Source organism: Dermacentor andersoni, chromosome 11 (assembly GCF_023375885.2).
Source record: "Dermacentor andersoni chromosome 11, qqDerAnde1_hic_scaffold, whole genome shotgun sequence".
NCBI classification, from domain to species: domain Eukaryota; kingdom Metazoa; phylum Arthropoda; class Arachnida; order Ixodida; family Ixodidae; genus Dermacentor; species Dermacentor andersoni.
In genome coordinates this window covers 97855049-97874651 of record NC_092824.1, presented here as the reverse complement: position 1 = coordinate 97874651, position 19603 = coordinate 97855049, and the positions used below count along the sequence as shown (strand labels likewise).

Sequence of the window (19603 nt, the reverse complement as noted above, 5' to 3'; positions counted from 1 at the left end):
ATATATATATATATATATATATATATATATATATATATATGTGTGTGTGTGTGTGTGTGTGTGTGTGTGTGTGCTACAAATAACATGATATGCTGACGTATGCTTACGCAGATATCTACTGAACATTGGTTCTGTCAGAATATTGATGCAAATAACATGCCGTTGTATGGTATCGTATGTTATTGTATTGCATTGTGGTGTATGATGTTGTATTGTAATGAATCAGTCAATCACCAAACATTCCCTGCTGTGTGCGTCACGCCTGATGTCATCACATTTGCATTGGTTTCCTTCCCGCCGCAGGCCCGGTGTTCGGAGAAAAGTCAGACTCCCTACGGCCGCGAAGTGGACTCCTTCGGTCGCCGGCGGCGCCGTTGGACCGAGCAGGGCGCCCCGGGCGAGAACGGGGTGTGGCGTCGGCCTCGCCGATCGTCATCGCCGGCCGCCGGCGACGACGAAGACGACGAACTGGTCGTCGTGCAGACCATCCACATCACCGACAAATTCGGCTTCGCCAGGTCGCAGCAGAGGGACGGCGAGAACGGAGCGGACGGTTCCTCGAAGGACACCAGTGAGTGCGACGGTTTTACAACGGGCGACGTTAGATCTATTCGATTCAGCCAAGTTTCTCTGCACCTTCTGCACCTGCTCACGGTGCACTGCACCTAGGCCCTCGAATCCCCGAGGTGCAGCAGTGCACCCTGCACCCCCGTGCTCGAATGAACGGGGTGCAAGGCAAGGTGCCGCCGCGGTGCACTGCACCCTTGAACCTTGCAGCGAGTGGGTGCAGGCTGGCACCCCCTGTACCTTTTCGTTTGTGGTGCCGTGCACCTTTTTCTGAATCGAACAAACCTGTTTCCGGCTCGCCGTACAACCGTGTCCTCCGAGATCCCGACGGCGGTGTCACTGCGATCTCGGAGGTCACTGTCTAACTATGGCCTCCCAGATTGGACTGCGAACGCCGCCTAAGCTCGGAGTCCGTTGCATATTCACAAGAGTTTTCAACAGAAATTTCGAGAGGGATGTCTAGGTGCTAGTGGGTACAGAAGTTACCAAGTATGGTGATTCGACCGGCATGGGCCGTGTCCCAATATTTGCCGTGTGAGACTAAATAGACAGCTAACCAGATAGCAGCCATCTTAAGTCTCATTTCAATTCTGGCGAAGCCGGTAGAAAAAAAGAAAAAGAAAAGACAGCTTCGCGAAGACAGCATCGACGTCAGAAACGATGCGGGCGACTTTGCTGTCCAAACAATATGGCGGCTGAACCACTAATGGCAAAATATAGACATTAGTAGGCAGAGTAGAGTGGTTGGTAACCCGACAGAAAAGTCGTTTTCGCGCAAGAGAAACGTAGTAAAGCCTTCTTATGCGCTCAATGTAAGCTGTGTTATGTTTTTCGTAGGATCGCGCACACAGTGTTAAAATGCAGCTATAATAGTATGTGATTTACCTAACTTTCTTCTTGTTGACGCGAGGTTGCGTCAAGTCCCAGAGACGTCTTCTAAATGTGTTGCACTGCTTGGACTCTAAGCTGTCATCAGAGCAGCAAAAGCCAACTTTCTTCTTTGCTGGCAAGAACTGGAACAAATCTATTGGAGTGATAGGGAACTTCGCGTTCTGGCTTTAGAGATCTTTACGACATTAAAATTTCTTAATCTTAAATATTGCGTTATAGATGCAATCATTCGCAGAGACTAAAGCATGTTGGCAGAGACTAACCATCTCTCCGTGTTTAGAAAGTTGATTGCTTCAAAATTTAGAAAGACAAATATTAATAAATTATGGCACAAGAACGTTTGGAGCCACAAGCACGATGACCATAAACATATTCACGCACAACCTGTCATTCCCATAGTATCAATACAATCGCAGCGCCGGTGTATTTTTTCTTTCTTTCTTTTTTTTTTTTTTTTGGTAAAGTCTATGGTCGTAATCACAGGCCGAGCTCCACCTAGCTAGATTCCTAGCTTCTCGAGTCCTCTTAAAGTGACGGAGATGGAGCGAATTTTTTGGACGCAGGGTGGGTTCGGTTGACCGACGACAAGGGTAATTGGAGGTTTCTGGGAGAGGCAAAGTTGGGGGAGGGGTCCTGATCGTAAACTTGGAGGCACACTAAAGAGGGGTGTTCAATTAAGATGGATCGACAAACACTTCTTAAATGATTAAAGAGTCGCTCTTATCGTAAGCAGAGTCTTGGTTAGCAAGCTAAATAAAAGAAAATAAAAGGAAGAAAAAAGAAAGAAAGGTAGAAAGAAAGCTTCTTGTACTTGCTGCGCCAGCTTTGTATGACGTAATAAATTTTGGCAGCGTCTGATCGGGACTTTAACCCTAAGGAGCATTCCTGAAAAGAAGAATAACTTGGAAACTTGCGCTTTCGTTAGTTATTGGACTGGCTCCCTGCCTTGCTCTCTGTCGGTACTTCTGGACACACCCGATGTGGCTCAGCAGCCGCGACGTTCCGCTGCATTCCAGTGGTGACCGAATGCTTAAACGCTCGCGTACCGTCCCTTGCGCGCGCGTTAAAAACCGCTAGTGATCGGAATCGATTCATAGCCCCAACGTATGTCGTCTGCCCTTGTTTAAACCCCGTGATTTCTAGTTAAAGCAAACGGACCATCAAGCCAGCTACGAGCATTGCTAGCAGGACCGAAAAGCGTTTCTTTCTTTCTTTCTTTCTTTCTTTCTTTCTTTCTTCGTGCTGCCACGAGCTAGTGTTCTCTGGCACTAGGTTCCGAAAATAAGGAGAGGGAAGGCCGTCAAGTTCGGTAGTTAGTTTTATCGCACGCGATCGTCGTCCGGCAATTACGCTTTCTTACGGTCTCACGCGTCCTAGTGGGGAAGACAGCTTCGCAGGTCGTATATGCGTTACCCCCCGCCCCCCAACTTCTTCAGGCTCAAGCCCTTAAGCTCCTGTCCCTCTCGCGCGAGGAGCAGCCTGGGAACCGCGCGGTCAGCTGATTGATGGGCGCAACTTTCATTACGGTCACCGCTCTCGACTTGGCAAATTGCTTCCTCAGAGAGGGTGGCCTTTACTGCGCGCTGGCGGAAAATGGAGCTGCGCCTCTGGCGACCCGTCGCCGGAACCATTACAGACGCGCGAGTTCACGACGATGCTCCTTCGAGAAGGAAATCGGTGCGCCCTGCGTCGCTGCATACGGTGCATGCAGTGCCGTGCCACCTAAAGCTCGTATTCACCTGATCGAAGGATCGAGTTCGGACGGCCGCTCGAGCGTAATAACGTTCTGGCTCCTGAGTGGTAGCAACAGAACTGCTTGTTGGCCTAGTTGGTGATTGCCAAAAGACACGTTTTCTACCGCAAGTTAAAGTACGCACAAAAGGCAGACAAATAGAAGCCAACACGGGCGGTGTTGTCTTCTATGTCTCTTCATTTTGTGTTGCCAAAAAAATAAAGGAAGACACATAGAAGACAACACAGAAGACACATAGAAGACAACACACAAAAGGAGAACACATAGAAGACAAAACGGGCTGTGTTGTCTTCTATATATGTGTCTTCCATTTGTGTTGTAGCCCGTGTTGTCTTCTATGTGTCTTCCTTTTGTGTGTGTTTTACCTTGAGTCAAAAAGCTTGTCCTGAGTTGTAGTTTAATCACCGCTGGCCAATCACAACATAGCCGAGAATCGTGCGATCGAGCGGGTGTTTTCAGGAAAAGAAATCTGCGCTCTAAGAACAGTTTACACCCTTTGGCGCGCCCCTTCCGCCACACAACAATAATAGTCATCTGCCTTGATGCGTTTCCTTTCATGAAAACGCCGCGCTCGCTACTTTCCTGTCGGGAATGCTATCATGCTGATTACGCGCAGGCCGTTCGTTACTGGAAAGTACCGGGCTCGCAGCGTTAAAGAAAGGAAACGCATCAAGGCAGATGACTATTACCGTTGTGTGGCAGAAGGGGCACGCCAAAGGGTGTGAACTGTTCTTAGAGTGTGCGCTTCGTCTCACACACCATGCAATGCTGTTCGAGCCCATGCTTGTACAGGCTGATAAGAGGTCGAATTTACGCGGCCGTTCCAATGTTAATGCTTGCAGGGATCGTGATGAGTCAGTTATACGGGCCCGCTGGACAATCGTGGAGATTCATGGAGACGAGCGAGCTCACGTGGATGATTTCAAGCACGAAAGCGGCGCTGCATCTCACTCGTGTATACCGTGCAACGAACGCTGCGCGGACTAAAGTTGCTGGTGTCGACTTATCGTCAGAGTTCACATGGCCGTTCGCACGTAAGGACGTTCTAGGGCCGAATTCACGAAGCCTTGTGTCGTAAGATCTTTTTTGCCGCTGGTCGGCGCCTGCTCTGACGAGTAGTCCTAGCTTAATAACGTTTGTGCCAATACGGGCCCTGATCCTTGAATGGCTACTATACGCGCAGTGGCCACCTGAGTGATGTATAGGTAGTCTAATTAGGGGTGAGTTTTATGCCAACAACGTGAAGAATAACATCAGGGCCCGCATTCTCAAAAATGTTCTTGCGCTAGTTAAGTTCGCAAGAACAAAAAAATGGCCCAATTGTGCACAGCGAACATATCATCAGTGAAGGCGACCGACCAACGAGAAAAAGTTCCAATGAAAAACTGCCCGTGTTCACGAAAATCTCTTACGCCATAATTGTTCGTAAGAGCACATTTCAGCCAATACCGATGTTGGGCATATCATGAGCGGAGGTGGCCGGCCAATAGCAAATACCACTTACGAACGTAAAGCCTTGTAAATTCAGCCCCACAAGGAAGACCTATGACCTCGCGGCCTTTGTAGTGAAATTCTGCGGAAAATATATTTTCTGACGTATATATGTAGCGAAAGTCTGGCGAAGGGATTAGACCACACAGAAGCTAGCTGTTACCTTGACGTGTGTTCGGAAAAGCTGCAATAGGATGAATAGGTGGGCTAGTTGGTATTGCATTAGTAGAAAACTTAGAGCGCGAGAAATACACTTAGCGCGAAGGAAGGGCACCGTTGCGTGTGGCGTGTGTTCCTTTCCTACATCCAATGTCTTTCTTGCGCTCTAAGTTTTCTAATAAGAAAACCTGCGTGTGCCTAAAGCCCTAAAAGAATTAGTTTTTGGAATCCAGTAGTCTGACAACAATGCTGAATGTCCGAATGAATGAATGAATGAATGAATGAATGAATGAATGAATGAAAGAATGAATGAATAAATCAGCAAACGAACAGATATTTTTATCCTTCTCACTTGGCAAGGGCGAAGCTTCTTAATAGCGTTACCTCACTAAAAGCTTTGCCGAGTGATCTGAGCAGAGGGTTCGCTCACGAGCAACCAGTCTGGACACAGACAGGAAACGACAAAAAATAAAAAGAAACAAATAAAGAAGGCGCCAACTGAACGCTTGTTGCGCGAGTTGTTCTCCATCACAAAACGTTCCTGGGCCACGCTTATACAAATATATTACCGCCATAGATCTTCATGACTGCGCTTTGTTTGTTGGTCCGCACTTGTTTGATTTGTTAGTGCAGGGGCTTCAAGAAACCTATATCAGTCCAGAACGGCCAATAGTAGCAGTAGTCATAGGGCTGTAGGACCACTCTGGCTGAAAGGCACATTATCCTGGAAACTTTATCGACACATATTGCTCAACAGCATCAACACCGCCTCCAAGAGCATCAACAACAGCAACAACAACAACCGCAGCAGTAAAGAAAAGCAGAGCGAGAGAAAAAAAAAGCAGTATTGACGACGTCTGACAAGGACCGGACTGCCGCTTCCCTGATCATACGGGCTAAACGATTACCTTGTCCGTCAGGCAGAATAATCGAGTGCAAACACGTGACAGACAACCTTGCTTCGTGAGTCACGAAAAAGCATATATCTGAAATATCTCAAGTATTCGCCAGGTTCGTCAAGTGACTGGCTGGCGCAAGCTGCATCCTTCTCGTAACGACGCGGTTTTCAGTGGACAGGTTGTAGTTTCTCGTCCTTATGTTACCGGGTCGTTCGTCGTATGAACACGAAGAAAGAAAGGAAGAAAGAACGACGGGCGAACTGATCCTCCTTGGCTGGCCAGACCACGCGAGTAAAGAATTTACGACGCGCATAAATTTCCATGACTCTATCGCCGCCTGTGCTGTTTTTCCCCATACTTCGATCAATCTTGGCTCGAAACTGGTCGCTGTTGTCTGGTGTTATATTCGCGGTGGAAAATTGCGCGAAGGTGGTGCAGAGGCTTGAAGGATGCGCACCAAGTTGGTCCACCAAGTTCGAACCGCATAGTTTCCTGCAAAAGTCAGTAGGGGGAACTTTGGCGCTATAGTAGGATACAACCTTTAAAAAAAAAAAAAAACTGCAGTTGGCAACCAAGGCACACGGTCTGCGCGGGGTTGTGTTACTCCGCCAGCCAGTCATAGAAGCAAACAAAATCGTCATATCATGGGGGCTTTTCAAAATGTGGTCGTACTCGATACCGCCGGAGCGTCTGCTGTTCTTGAAGAGTCTTTTCATCGCGGAAGCGATGAGCTGTGCAACAGACATGGACAAAGCGTATGGAGTCTGAGCATTTCACTCTTAAATTTAAAAGTCCGCGGTACAGTTCATTTCACTGCCGACACCGTTTTTCTCATGAAGCTTTACTGTCAACCGAAGTGAAACTTCATAATTGCGAAGAAAGCGTTTTATTTCAGTTCAGTAAGTTACGTTTTCACCGTTTTACTACAATAGACAAGTGAAAACTTATAAGATTACGCGCTTGCAATTTTATTTTTGTGGTCACCGCTTTGTTTAGGTAACAGGGAAAGTTTGGAGTACGAATTATTTGCAGCCTCGCGGAGGAACAGTGGCTCGCGGTCATGAGGGCGTGGGTGGGGCTTCACTGCAGACTTAAGTTGTATCCAACTATAGTGTATCGAATCCACAATTAACATGGTTCAGCCAGCAAGGGAATGATTGCTAGTGTGCAGATTCGCCTAAATCTCGTCCTTCTGGCTTTAAACGACTTTGTGACTTTGCAGGTCGATCGTATTCAACAAAACATCGAGTTGTAGATGTAATTAACGATTTGCATCTGTATTGCACGGCTGCGATACGAAGCATCGACTATCACGCTGACAGGGCGTGTCTTGAAAATGTAAGCCTACCAAACGAAACGAAAAGATCAATATCATTATAATCACATTTGACGTCAGAGCCAGAGAGGGCAATGAGACGAAATGCCGGAATACCACGCTCCAATCGAAGCAAACTCGTAACTCTTGTAGAAATGGCGAACCAAAACTTAGCGGATACCAGATCTGCTGACCGTGCAGAGTTGTTTTCAATTGTGTGCGTGGTCGTTGCCAGTGTTCGTTGACACGCAAGCCGTTCGCATCTGCTTTTCCTACCGAACTCTATTACCCATTTTGAAAGGGCAAGTAAGTGTCAGACTCAAATGAATACATCATAGGCTCTATCTTTCCGCGCAGTCATATGAGCGACCGCAATATCGTGTTCGATCTTTCTTTTTTCGACAGTAAAGCACCGCCGTCCCAGACTGACCGCGGTATACAGTGCGAAGGCACCGAGTGATCCACCTTACGCGGGGCAGGGCACTCGCACCCCCCCCCCTCTACCGTCCACATGCTTGGTATGCGGTCAGTCTGGTCAAATTGACCGACCAACCCTTTGAGGCCTCGCACTGGGTCTCTGCGCCCCCCTCAACCCGCCCTCCCCCCCGCCCCTTACTCGTCTTTTGGGCTCGGTCGTGACGACCCACTACCCGTCGTTCTCTTATACGCCGCGTGCTTCATCTCCGGATGCCGGGGAATCTGCATACAGATTGCTTTTTCGAGGAAGAGGCGGCGAGGCCAGACGCTGGTGATCCTCCGCGCGCCACGCGGTGTCCGCGTCGAAAGGCCGCGTTCATCTCTCCGTATCCTCGGTTGTAGCTAATGGTTTTACTCTGACCATTTTTAATGCTCAACTTCCGTGCATTTGCTTGCCTTATAGTGCTGCGTTTCCCCCGCCCCGTCTCTCGGCCTTTCGTGCACCTTTGACTGAGCACTTTATTCCTTCTTGCTCCGAATGGGTCGTGCAGGGCCGCAGGTCAGTTCACTGTCTCACGGTCAAGGACGGTCGTTTCCTCGCATTATTTTTTCAGCGACATATGATGGGGCTCCAGATGATGTATGCGGCGCTGAGGGGAACCGATATCGGCCGTAGGCTGAAAAGAGAAAGGCTTAGCTCTCTGTGCAGGTTCCACTGGCGGCCAGACGAGGGCGCCACAGTCTAGCTACGGCAGCTTATTCAAAACGCGCCGCTAAAGAACTCAGAGAACGACATTGGCCCAGTTGGCATTTAGTTGGTCCTTAGTTGGCTCCTGAACTTCTTGTTAAGTCAATGGGTGGGTTCTCTAAACTATGACCTCATTAAGATCGTTTTTTTATTTGCTTTGCATTAACGGCCGAGCTTTAACAAGGTTACCTACTTTCGTCGCCTCGGACACTTATTCTGCTGCCGATAACATCACAATTGAGCTCCACTCCCCCCAATCTCCCTTTTTTTCCTTCTGCGTATCTTCTTCTAGGGCATTTCTTCTCCTTTATCCCATTCACTGCAAAGTAGCATGTAGGCGAAAATACGCTGGCGGATCAGTCTGCTTTTTTCTTTCAATAAAGAGCTTTCTTTCCCATAAAGTTAGTACATACTAAGGCTATGGTTGGTCGTATTGTTCCTGTATGTTCCTGTATGTTCTTGTTCCTGTGTACAAGGAGCCTGTAGAGTAACACTAGTCGGTCCGCATCGTGCACAGTGCACCGAACGGGAAGCGCCTAAACGTGGAAGAAGACTTCGTCGGTGCACTACTTTTGTTCTCGCGCCAAGTATTGCTTCGCGCGAGCGTTTCCCGCGGTTGTCTTCTACCAGCCACGGGTTTGTTGGCCCTCCCAATAGCCAAACTATGCAATGTATAGGAGGCAAATAAACGTGATTGAGTCAGTGCGAAAGGGCAAACGCGCGAGTCATTAAGGCCGCAGTTCTGGCTATACATCAATGTTCTATATATATATATACTAATGGCCCGTTCGCCGTTCGTTGATTCGCATACAAACAATCATTATGGCTGCTGCATGCTAGTGCTTGCGTTCCTTCCATCTTCCTCGAGTCCTGTGGTTAACGACGTTCATCAACTCCTCGAGTGTATATATGGTCATGCCTTGTCAAGCGGCCGCGTATCAAATTGCGTAACTCGTTCCTTAATTCATCGTAAAACGGTGATCGATTGATGACACGCGTTCGTAACTTTTTTTCTTCTGTTTTGTGTTCGCAGTGATGTTGCCCACGGACGGTTCGAGCTGCATCAACGTGGTCGGTCTCATAGTGGCCTGCTCCATGTTCCTGATGGCCCAGGTGGTCCTTCTGCTCGTCTGGGGCTGCGTCTGGCAACGCAGGCGCCGCAACAAGCTCGACGAGTACAACACGCCCAGCATCGACATCCTCTACTCGTCTTCCAGTAAGATCTACTAGCGCGCGCCCCGCCAGAGTTGACTTCACGGCGAACGTGGTTCGAAACTTGGCGTGTGCAGCGTTGTTCGAGACCTTTCAAGTGCGATCGTGCTAGTGTGTGCGTGTGTGCAATATTGGCGTCACACGGGCACTTTCGATCGCAATCTGGCCCCACCACAACCGAAACCTCGATTGAGAGTGGCCCCCCTTTTTTTGCAAGCTGCGGAAGAATGCCGATTGCGAATGAGAAATTCAATCCCGAACGGACTCTATCGCGGTCGAACCTGCCTCGTGCGAGCGGGGTAATAGTGTCTGTGTTCGTCATCAACAGTGCAATATTCGCACGCTGCTTTCTCCAGCTTTAGAGAATCTCTTCTGGAACGAATACTTCCACAGATAAACGATATATCACTTGGATGTGTGGACGAATGCCGATTGGAGAGAGGCATTAACAGCTCCGCTGGAGCAAAGTATAAGCGACAGCAGTTCAAACTGAACGTTCGACTTGCCGTATTTATACTGGAAAGCATTCCCGAGAGATTTCAGAGTTATCGAGCCGATCTATCTTGCCTTTGTGTATTTTCGCTGCTGCACAATCCGAACAAAAAGGCGAAGGGTGTACTATAGTATAATATAACCATAATCATGCGCGATGTATGCTTATAAAAGAGCATTTTATTGGGCTCATGCGCAAGCATACGGGAACACGACGCTGTTGATATACATAAATATCACTAAGTCGCGTTTGAGTACAATTAGAAAGCCCTATTTTGTTCTTATTCATTGTTCCACCTGTGTGTAGTTCGTATATTTATGCACCGCTTTAGTTTTTGTAGATACAGTAAGCTTCGCCTACTAATTCGACGTACGTGACAAACCTTTAGCGTGTAGTTTTTGTCCATGCACTCTGATTATCTAAATCATTCCTGCGAACATTTATTTTATCTAGCGATGCATGTTCGGTACTTAACTGTCACGACGTTTGCAGCAGGAAAGCACCCAAGCACGTCGTGTTACAGATAAGAAATATCCACAAGAATAATAATGATTTCCATCATGGGACGAAATTGCGCTCTCAACGTGGTAACCTATTTAGGGGCGTTATATAGGTTTATTCCTGGTTTACAGCTTAGCCTTCGTGCTTAATTCTCTCTGGGTCATTAAACTCATTCAAAACATATTTCGAAAATCGAACTTATTGTTAATAGGATAGGGGAAGAAGTGCGAACAAAGTAAGGAATAATGATTATATTTATATATAAATATTTTTACTCTCTCTCGAACGTGCAGGAGAAAGCAGCGTGCGGTATGCGAGGGACGGCTCTACCAGCCGTCAAGCAGCTGGCAGCGCGGCGTTCAACTCGATTTTCAACGGGCCTTGCCGGCACCTGCAGTCCAGGCGCTGAAAGATGTGCGAGATGTGTACACCATGCGTGCATGGCGCAAGCAAGAAAGGTCCCCCAACTTCGCGCCAACGACTAGCTCGACACTGCCAATACGTATACCTACGAGAATGAGAAATTCTCAGAAACGCGTGTGCTGCTCTACACGGCACGTCTTCAAGACGTCGCCACGAAGACCACGCAGCGACCACTCGCACTTGCAGCACGACCGGCCGTCGGCATCTCCGAAGCCAGTGAAAAAAAAAAAAAGAAAAGACAGTGCAACTGGTGTTTGGTGCATTGCCTACGACGCCTATGTTGCTGCCAACGCTGCTTCGAAACTTTGTTTTTGTGCTTTTGTGTAAATGTGTGGCATCTTTCTTTCGGTCCCCTTTGTGCGTCGTCGTGCGCGCACCAAAGAACAATCGCTTGGCCGGAGGTCGCAAGATATGACACGCCAGTTCGTTGACTCCAGCGTGCTGGACGTTTGTTACGTGTGCATCGAATGTGAACTCTCTCTCAACCCTCTGTGAAGTGAACATTGTAGTGGTCTCGTGTGCCTCGAACTGCTCTTGAAGGAGGGGACTGGTTCCCTATAGCGTATATTTCGGTATCTGGAAACATGGGAATGACTGCGAAAGCTTTAGTCTCGCAGGAATTGACTCATTCCTGCAGTGTGTAAGACGGTCTAGTATTAGGTGCTGGTCTCTTACTAGTTTAGTCCGCGTAGAACGCGAGGCTGACACAAAACTTCAAAGATGCCTCTCTTGAATCTAGATATGGTTTCGGTTTCGGCAATTGCTAGTGGTTGAGCATAAAAGAACGAAATTAGTGCCGGAATCGTAGTTTAATGTCATATGGCATTCGCAGAATGTTCGAACCTATCCTGGTTTTAGCGTCTGTGTTCTTTTTATCGTGAGCTTCTTCTGGATATCGTTTGCGCTCTTATTATATATGTTATCTAACTGTTGAGCAACAGCTCTTAACCAACCATACTTATCTTGCGTTAGAAGTGTTGTCTAGTTCGAAAAACTTGACAAGGGCTTCCATCTGTGCTTTAATGACCGGTATTTCTATTTCGCCATTCCTATACAGGGGACTGCACTACAAGATATTTTTACGCACTACGTTCACCAAACCCACAAGGCAGCTAGCTCCTCGCATCGTTTATGTTTTTTTTTTATCAGTTCAGTGTCCATATACCGTTTAACCATAATCAGTGTCACATAAATTACTGTGACGTGACTCACAGGTGGGAATATGGCGAGCTGTAGTCGTGTTACCTTACTCTCTTCCACTTGGCAAACTCACGTTGCTACTCAGTGCGTTGCATGGCGCGCAGTCATCTGCCAAGGTATTTCAGATGCACATCGCTTTTTACCATAACAAAAGTCGGTGCAGGAATCAGCCAAATGTTTCAGCTGAGAGCCTTTATTGCGCGTCCCGCTTAACACTAATGTCAAAACTCGCGTTTAATTGCGTAAAGTGATTTAACCCACGGGAGCCCAATTAACTTAACAATCACAGGAGCACAGCCAGCCTTGCTGCCAAACCACAAAGACTCACTCAATGTGGACGCTTGTGTGCCCCCCTCTCAGTCGGGTCAGAATGACGTGCCTTAGACAACGGACGTGCCTGAGTGTTTCGTGACACGTCGTCATCAACGAAGGCCGACGCTCCCTCTGCAAACCACGCTTCGCGGAAGGAGTGAACCTGTGAAGGGTCGGCGTCGTCCCAACTTTAAATGTATAGATTATTTATAGATGACGTCATGTCGCGCGAAAAGCTCAGGCGTGGAAGTTTTCTAACCTCCACAATTCTCGAACGACCCTCGACTCGATGCTCGTCCCTCCATTCCACTGAGGGAAGCACAGCTCTGCCTTTCGACTGAAGAAGGCGCTACACTTTTCAACAACTGCCGTGGAATGTCGATGAAGCGCAAGGACAACTTCTGTCGAGGGTTGGCGCTACAACCTGCTTATCTCGTAAAACCTCCTGCATCTTCTAAAAATGCCGGAAGGCTTTGATCTTGCCGCCGTGCTACGCGATTGGACGATAACTTCGGCGCGCCCCCTGGTATCGTCCAAGAGCAGCTAGAAGACCACGACCGCCTGGCGCGTACCGGTCGCCGTTCTCAAACGGGGCGCACTTATAGATTTCGCTTGATTCACACATGTCCGGCACCGGGCCCGCGTCATTGCGAAGTGCCGTTGCTGGCCGCTCGGCCAACACGTTGCCAGCGCGGCGAGTGACAAGACTGAAACGGAACGAAAAAAGAAAGCCAGCCTCTCTCCCGCTTGTTCACCCAACGGAAATGGAAAGGAGCGAAAGGCTATGATGTGGCTTTAACTTACGGATTGGCTAAAGTCGTTAAAGTCGCGTGGCCGCATAATCCAACTCGGCGCATCGGCCACGTGTATTTTGAACCATTTTCGCTTGGACAACACTAGGAGGCGCTGGAGGCAATGGGCGCTACTTTTGGAAGGTCCAGGGTGCTTTACTTTCTTGAGTCGAGGGTCGAGGTGAAGCGTTGAGTGGAGGGACGGTCTAGAAATTGGAATAAACGCCTGTTGGGGTCACGCTGCCAAGTACGAGCCCCGCGCATGCGCAGCTGCGACCTCGATCAGCGGCTCTGAGCAGCGGAGTATAAAATCATTCATCTAATGCTCCGTGTTCCATCTAAAAAGAAGCAAGTTGTGTGTTTAAAAAGACTGCTGAGAAAATGCATACTCATAAAAATAATCTGTTCGCCTTAAGCTGCTACATCAGCGCCCACCTGCGGGTCGCTTCAATGAGAGAGTAACTGCGAGCGATAAGATAATCAATTCAGCTCGGCTATCGGCCAACCAAGGCCCAGCACCGTCACTATGACGCTCCCATAGTGCCGTGCGCGTACGTTTCCGTGTCGCACAGCCCAGCTGCCGCGTCTATCGTGTGGAATGACTTGAAAGCCCCTTGCCTAATGCTGTCCGGCCTCTCCGAAAAGGGATCACGAATGCCGTCAATGTGAGTGCAGTCAAGCTTCACATTCAATGCAAATGAGGAACTTTTCGTTACAAATCCCACAAAGTGATGTACAGACGTGTTGACATGATATTGGAAACGTAAGGCTTAGTTCCTCGGTGCTAGTTGCGCTATTACAGATTGTCAACGCTTTCGTGAACAGACACTTTCAGGCGAGTCCGGTAGCAGAAAGTCGACTGTACCGGCTATACCGCAAACATCCTCGCTCATGCAAGCAGGCGAAATGAAATCACGTGCAACTGATATCTGAAGCAGTTATCAGCGGGAATATGACGGGACATTTCTTGGATAACAAGTATGGCTTGTCTTTTTCTCACCGCACGCGTACATGTCCCATGTTCGTGTCACTCTTACAGAAATTACAGAATTAGAGAGGACAAAATGCCTTACCGGCGTTAGTGACTGTTCCCGCCGATCGAGTTATTTTCTGTAGTTCTAATACATGGGGCCTGCGACAGGATTGATTGATTGATTGATTGATTGATTGATTGATTGATTGATTGATTGATTGATTGATTGATTGATTGATATTGGAAGAGTTAGTAGATTATGTCGCAGGCGCTTCCGCAACATTTGAATTTCATCGTCACACGTGGACGGGTTATCCACGAAAACATCCAGTTCCTCAACCACAATGCGCAAAACTTTGTTTGGAATGCACTTGTTCGCACACAAGTTGTCGCAAATTGGCAAAACTCATTTTTTAAGAGGCACAGCGAGATTGTTCGATGACGCTGCAGCGCTGGCAGGCTTACAGTATCACTGTACGCATTACGCAAGTGGCTTTTAACTCGTTTTCCATTGCGTTTTTATCTCCGCACTTCAAGCGTGGGCAGAGTCTGCGCTACAATATTTTGCATGGAAATTTACAAGCCATGCGCAAGAGGTACAGGCTTTCTTTCGCTTTGCGTTCGTGTGTGATTGTCCATGCGTGCATGTGTTACGGTGTAAGTTATGTTCAGTGTTATTTTTCTCCTTTCTATTTTTTTTTGTCCTCATTTTGGTATGCACGTCCGTGAAACTTTATGTACCGTCGCATGCAAAAGTACTGGACCGCCCTTCTGGTTTACGACCTCAATTTTCGCATCAGCTCTCAAAGATGTTGCCGTTGTTTCTACGCGAGGGATGTTCTTCAGGAGCGTATGATTACGCCTTAAACTATATTTTCCACAATTTCACTGTAATAGGTCAATTATTATATGAGGAAATGAAGCTCAATGTTTCGCATTGTTTGAATTTCGCGCCTAAACGCCGAACCGGGACGTCAGCATGACGTCATGTACCTCGAAGTGTTTCTCCGTATTTTAAGTGAAAGTTCTTGAAGCTTACAAAATTCAGTCTTTGTCGTTCCCGTAGAATAAGTACACTGCAGTCCATCAGTACCGATAAGAAATTAACTAGGCCTGATCAGATGCCGTCCGACTCCATGACGTCACGATCCCACGACTCCATGACGTCACAGGGAGCACTCGTTTTTGGGTCCTTTGAGGCTTACCTACGCAAAAATTGTTCTAAATAAAAGTGTTTCTTTTTTCTTTTTGCATTGCAGAAGGGTAATTTAATGATACGGGCCAAATGTATCGTTATCTTATTATTCCTTTAACTGAAAGTCAACGGTGACATTTCCGTCAAGCGATGCTCAATCGAGGTTTGAAAAATGTTTGGGGGATCTGTTATTTTTGCACGCGCCTGTACGTGTAGAAAGAAAAGGTATCTAGATCGTATATCATTGTCGCAGATGTAATGTGTTTTTTTTTCTTTATCGACGCCAATGGCAGGCTACAGTACATAACTCGTAGAACAATTTTAAAAAGTGATAAAAACAATGCTTTTTTCTCCCCGTAGACGCTGGAACGAAAGCGTTCTTAGTCAACACGTTTCAAGCGTCCCTCGGAGGACGTCCCCGCCAACTTTCTTAGTCCGAGAACGTTGGTCCCCGCGGTGATTAATTGAGTAGTGAAGGCTCAACATCAGTGGCTTAGTTGGCACAGAAATATTCAGATCAAATGAACAAATATGGAGTTCGAATTAAAAAGACACGTCTTGAGAGTGCTAGACATTAAGTTTAAATCGTGTGATATGAATTTCATTGAATTGTTTTTTTTTTATTATTCTGTCCTATTTCTTTCGGTAGAATTATGGAACGAATCTATGCAGTGAATTAGTGATTTAGGTTCACTCGCATCCCCTTAAGCATATCACTGTCGTGATTTTTTGTTTGTTTGTTTTTCACTTGAAGCGCAACATACCGCCTCTTGCGGGGCGTCAAATATAGTGCTGGAAAAGGAGTGCATGACGAATAGTCATTTTTATGAGTGAATGTACTTCTTGAATCTCACAATAAATATTTATTTTCAGCATTTTATCATGCTCCCTTAACGTAAAGGGATGCATTCTAGAGTTACTGTAGAGGGACGCATTCGTAGAGGGATGCGTTCTGAGTTTCTAGCGCCGCTATAGATGGCTTGCAATGACGTCATCGTAGCCGCCGCGCTACTGCACCGGCACGGTGAAAAGCTGGGTCTGTGACGTCACGTGAAAATTGTCAATTCGCCGAGCGACGTCAGCTCGTTAAAAGCGGGCACAACTGCGTTGTGGAGAAGTCAACACTTTGCAGGAGACGCCAAACACCCCGTTGGAACAGGGCGACCAAGCGCAATTGACATCCGCACTGGTGTTATTCCTGCGGCTTGTTCCTGGACGCTGCTGACCGAAAGATATCTGCTCGCAGCTGTTATAAATTTTGCAATCAATGCCTCACGACGCACTTACAGCTCTCGCGGTTTGATGGGGTGCAAAAAAAAAGTGTATTTTTTAATATGGGCACGTTGTTACAGAAGTTTCACAATTCAGTGTGCCCACGCCGACTTTACTCGTGCAATAAATGTGTAAAACATGCAGCCTTAGTCAGCGCGCGTGTCTGCTACATACGAGACCCATTACGCGGCTAAATTGACGTATAAAACGCGTCAAGGATATACTGGGCCCGTTAGAGTCAAGATAGTGGTGCAGGGGCGGGGGTCAATGCAAACAGTACACGAGTGCGTGTAATTCCACACGTCATTTACCTGGATCGTATTTAGCTTCCTTATTTTGCACCCAATGAATGTTGGACGCGGCAGCGCTGTCACAATACAATTTTATTTCCCATCAATACATTTCATGTTGCATCAATTTTATTTTCCATCAGTGTTTCTTGAATAGACGCATTTACGTCTTTCAGCTGTTGCGAGCTGTGATAACATTTAGAATTGAGGCTAAACAGCGCGAATAAAACAAGGACACAAGGAAACAAATACCACAGACAGCGCTGATAACATGCGCGCCTAATAAGATTTACGACTATAGCTAATCTATGAAAGCTTCGCATTATACTCGACGCTTTGCATAGAAATTAGAAAGGCTCACAGACGTTACCACCATGCATGCGCTGGTGCATGTGTTCGTCACACGCTGCATTTTCAGTAATTGTTAGATAATGAGGCACGTAAGCGCAAAATCCAGGCTCGAATCATGAAGTGAGCGATCGACTTGTGCCCGGAAAATAATAAAAGAAAGCGAAAAAAAAATGACCAACCCTTTCCCTACTGGTAAATGGGGGTAAGCGAAGCTTGTCCTGCCTGCATATGACCTTCGTGACGGTTAAGTGGCCGGTGGTGACTTCCTCATGGAACTGCACTATAAGAACCAACACGAAAAGGTGCCAAATCTGGTCTGCTTTGGAGACATTTCATTGACTATTACCACACAGCGTACACAGCCATGGTGTCATTTCGGACGGTGAGCTGGAACTCCCCCAGACGGAACTTCTAGAGGGCTAGAGCGACCAGAACGTAATCAATGTAAAAATAATCAAGTTGAGGCGGGAATGCAAAGAAATACCAACAAAACCCATTCTAACCTTCGGTTCAAGTGAATGTCCTGAAAGTATCGAAGCAGGCTACGTGAAGACCCGTGTCAGGCCATACGTGCCCGACCCCTGAGATGGTTCAAATGTCAAAGATTTGGCCATAGTTCCCAGAACTTCCGAGACCTGAGCTAACTGCAGCGAACATGAACATACATCTGAAACTTGCAAGAATGATTTACACTGCATAAACTGTGGTGGAGAGCACGACCCGTACTCGCGATCGTGCCCTACCTGGAAAAGAGAAAAAGAAATAGTAACAGTCAAAGTAAAAGAGATCATGTCATTCAAGGAAGCACGTAGGCGGGTATCATACCTGCCCAAGAAAAGCTTTGTCGAAGTGTCGCATCAGGAGGCAGCGACTCAACGGCTTCCGGAGGCTGTCGGGCCTACACGCACTGAGCCGCCAGCGACGCCATCTGCTGCCTTGGCGGCTGCAGCTAGCGCTGCTCTGCCGCCTCAGCAGAAGGGGCCATCCACCTCCGCGCTGGTGGCCTCTAAGGTCTCGTCAGACGTGTCGAGGCCTTCACGTCGAACACAGCGCTGACAAGAGCGCATGTCCAGCGCCCCACAAGAGGCGATGGACATAACACCCATTCAGAAGGCGCAGCTAGCGTTTAATGAGCGGCGGGATTCTCTCGACCCATCCAAAAGGACAAAGCTCGCGTCACGGCACCTGGCAAGGGCCCGTGAGCTAAGCTCGTCTCGTAAACACAGAGCACAAACACTTTTGTCATCATGGCGACACAAATACTACAATGGAATGTCAGATGACTTGTCCATAAACTAGACGACATTACGGAACTCTTGCACAAGCGTAATACGAAGTTAATGTATGTTCAAGAGAGACATCCGAAACCCACGCACACAAAATTTCTTCGTCAGTAGACCATCTATCGTAAAGCACGGTGACGAGGAGAACGCCTCGTCTGGCGGTGTAGCAATAGTTGTCGACAAGTGTGTAGCTCGTCAACATACCCGTTCCTGCCACAGACTTGAAGCCATTCCTACGCAAAAAGCCCAGGAGCTATCGGCAACCTCCCCTCTGTAGTAGATGTGTCGAAAGGCTGACCGTACTCCACATCCTGCTGGAATAGTGGGAAACAGAAGAAGAGCGAAGACGGCACTTTCCTTTGACATACAAACAACGTATCCCCTTACACCCGACACTGTTTATTGGCACAGAACCCATACATACTTAAGACCAAGGCAGTGCTTAACTTTTTAAATGAAGGTGTGCTGCATGCTATTATCTCGAGAGATTCCTAGCCCTCCTTCTATTTATAGGGTTTTTCTGCGAGCTTAGTGCTAAATAGAGCACGTGCCTCCAGACCCTTGTACTCAAGACTCTTCTTGAGGCGGTAGTACTAATGGAATCGACACATTCTTTTTCATGTTCTCTTTTTTCATATTAGAATATATCTCATGGTCATCGCTCACATCACTTGCCCTTGACATTATTTTAATACTTGTATACTTTACGTACCTTACAGTGAATATTTTAGGCCTCTATACAGCCTCGATACATCTCACAGTTGTCATTCACCGCATCATCGACTTTTTAGACCATTTCTTGGCGCTCTTTGGCCATCCCTCGCCCTTGCGCCAAAAAAACCCTATACACCATCATCGTCAACACTGGTGTCTAATTACCGCCTACTGCTTCTGATAACCGCACAAACTCTTTGGGCGTTCTATTTAACGTTAGTTGTACTGAAAAATCAACTCCACTCGATATAACTACGAAAGTTATTTGAATTTCGCGCTGCTCGAAGCGACGACACCGAGCAATGAAACAATTCAGCAATGGATTGGTTGCGCCCTCTAGCGCCTTGCCAACA

General features: G+C 47.4%; 2 protein-coding genes across 3 annotated transcripts in view; both read left to right on the top strand.

Moving 5' to 3' along the window:
- Window positions 1-13421, top strand: part of LOC126538976 (uncharacterized) — a 121948-nt gene extending 108527 nt beyond the window's left edge. For both annotated transcript variants that reach the window (XM_050185662.3, XM_055075200.2), the window contains exons 10-12: window positions 304-571; window positions 9274-9456; window positions 10740-13421. In XM_050185662.3, the coding sequence (XP_050041619.2) occupies window positions 304-571; window positions 9274-9456; window positions 10740-10855 (567 nt within the window). In that variant the 3' untranslated portion in view covers window positions 10856-13421. The remainder of the gene's footprint in view (window positions 1-303; window positions 572-9273; window positions 9457-10739) is intronic.
- A 265-nt stretch (window positions 13422-13686) lies between these two features.
- The window catches only part of LOC126539133 (tRNA (guanine-N(7)-)-methyltransferase), a 28407-nt gene continuing 22490 nt past the window's right edge, over window positions 13687-19603 (top strand). Inside the window, exon 1 of the mRNA XM_050185866.3 lies at window positions 13687-13837. Within this exon, the coding sequence (XP_050041823.1) occupies window positions 13794-13837 (44 nt within the window). The 5' untranslated portion in view covers window positions 13687-13793. The remainder of the gene's footprint in view (window positions 13838-19603) is intronic.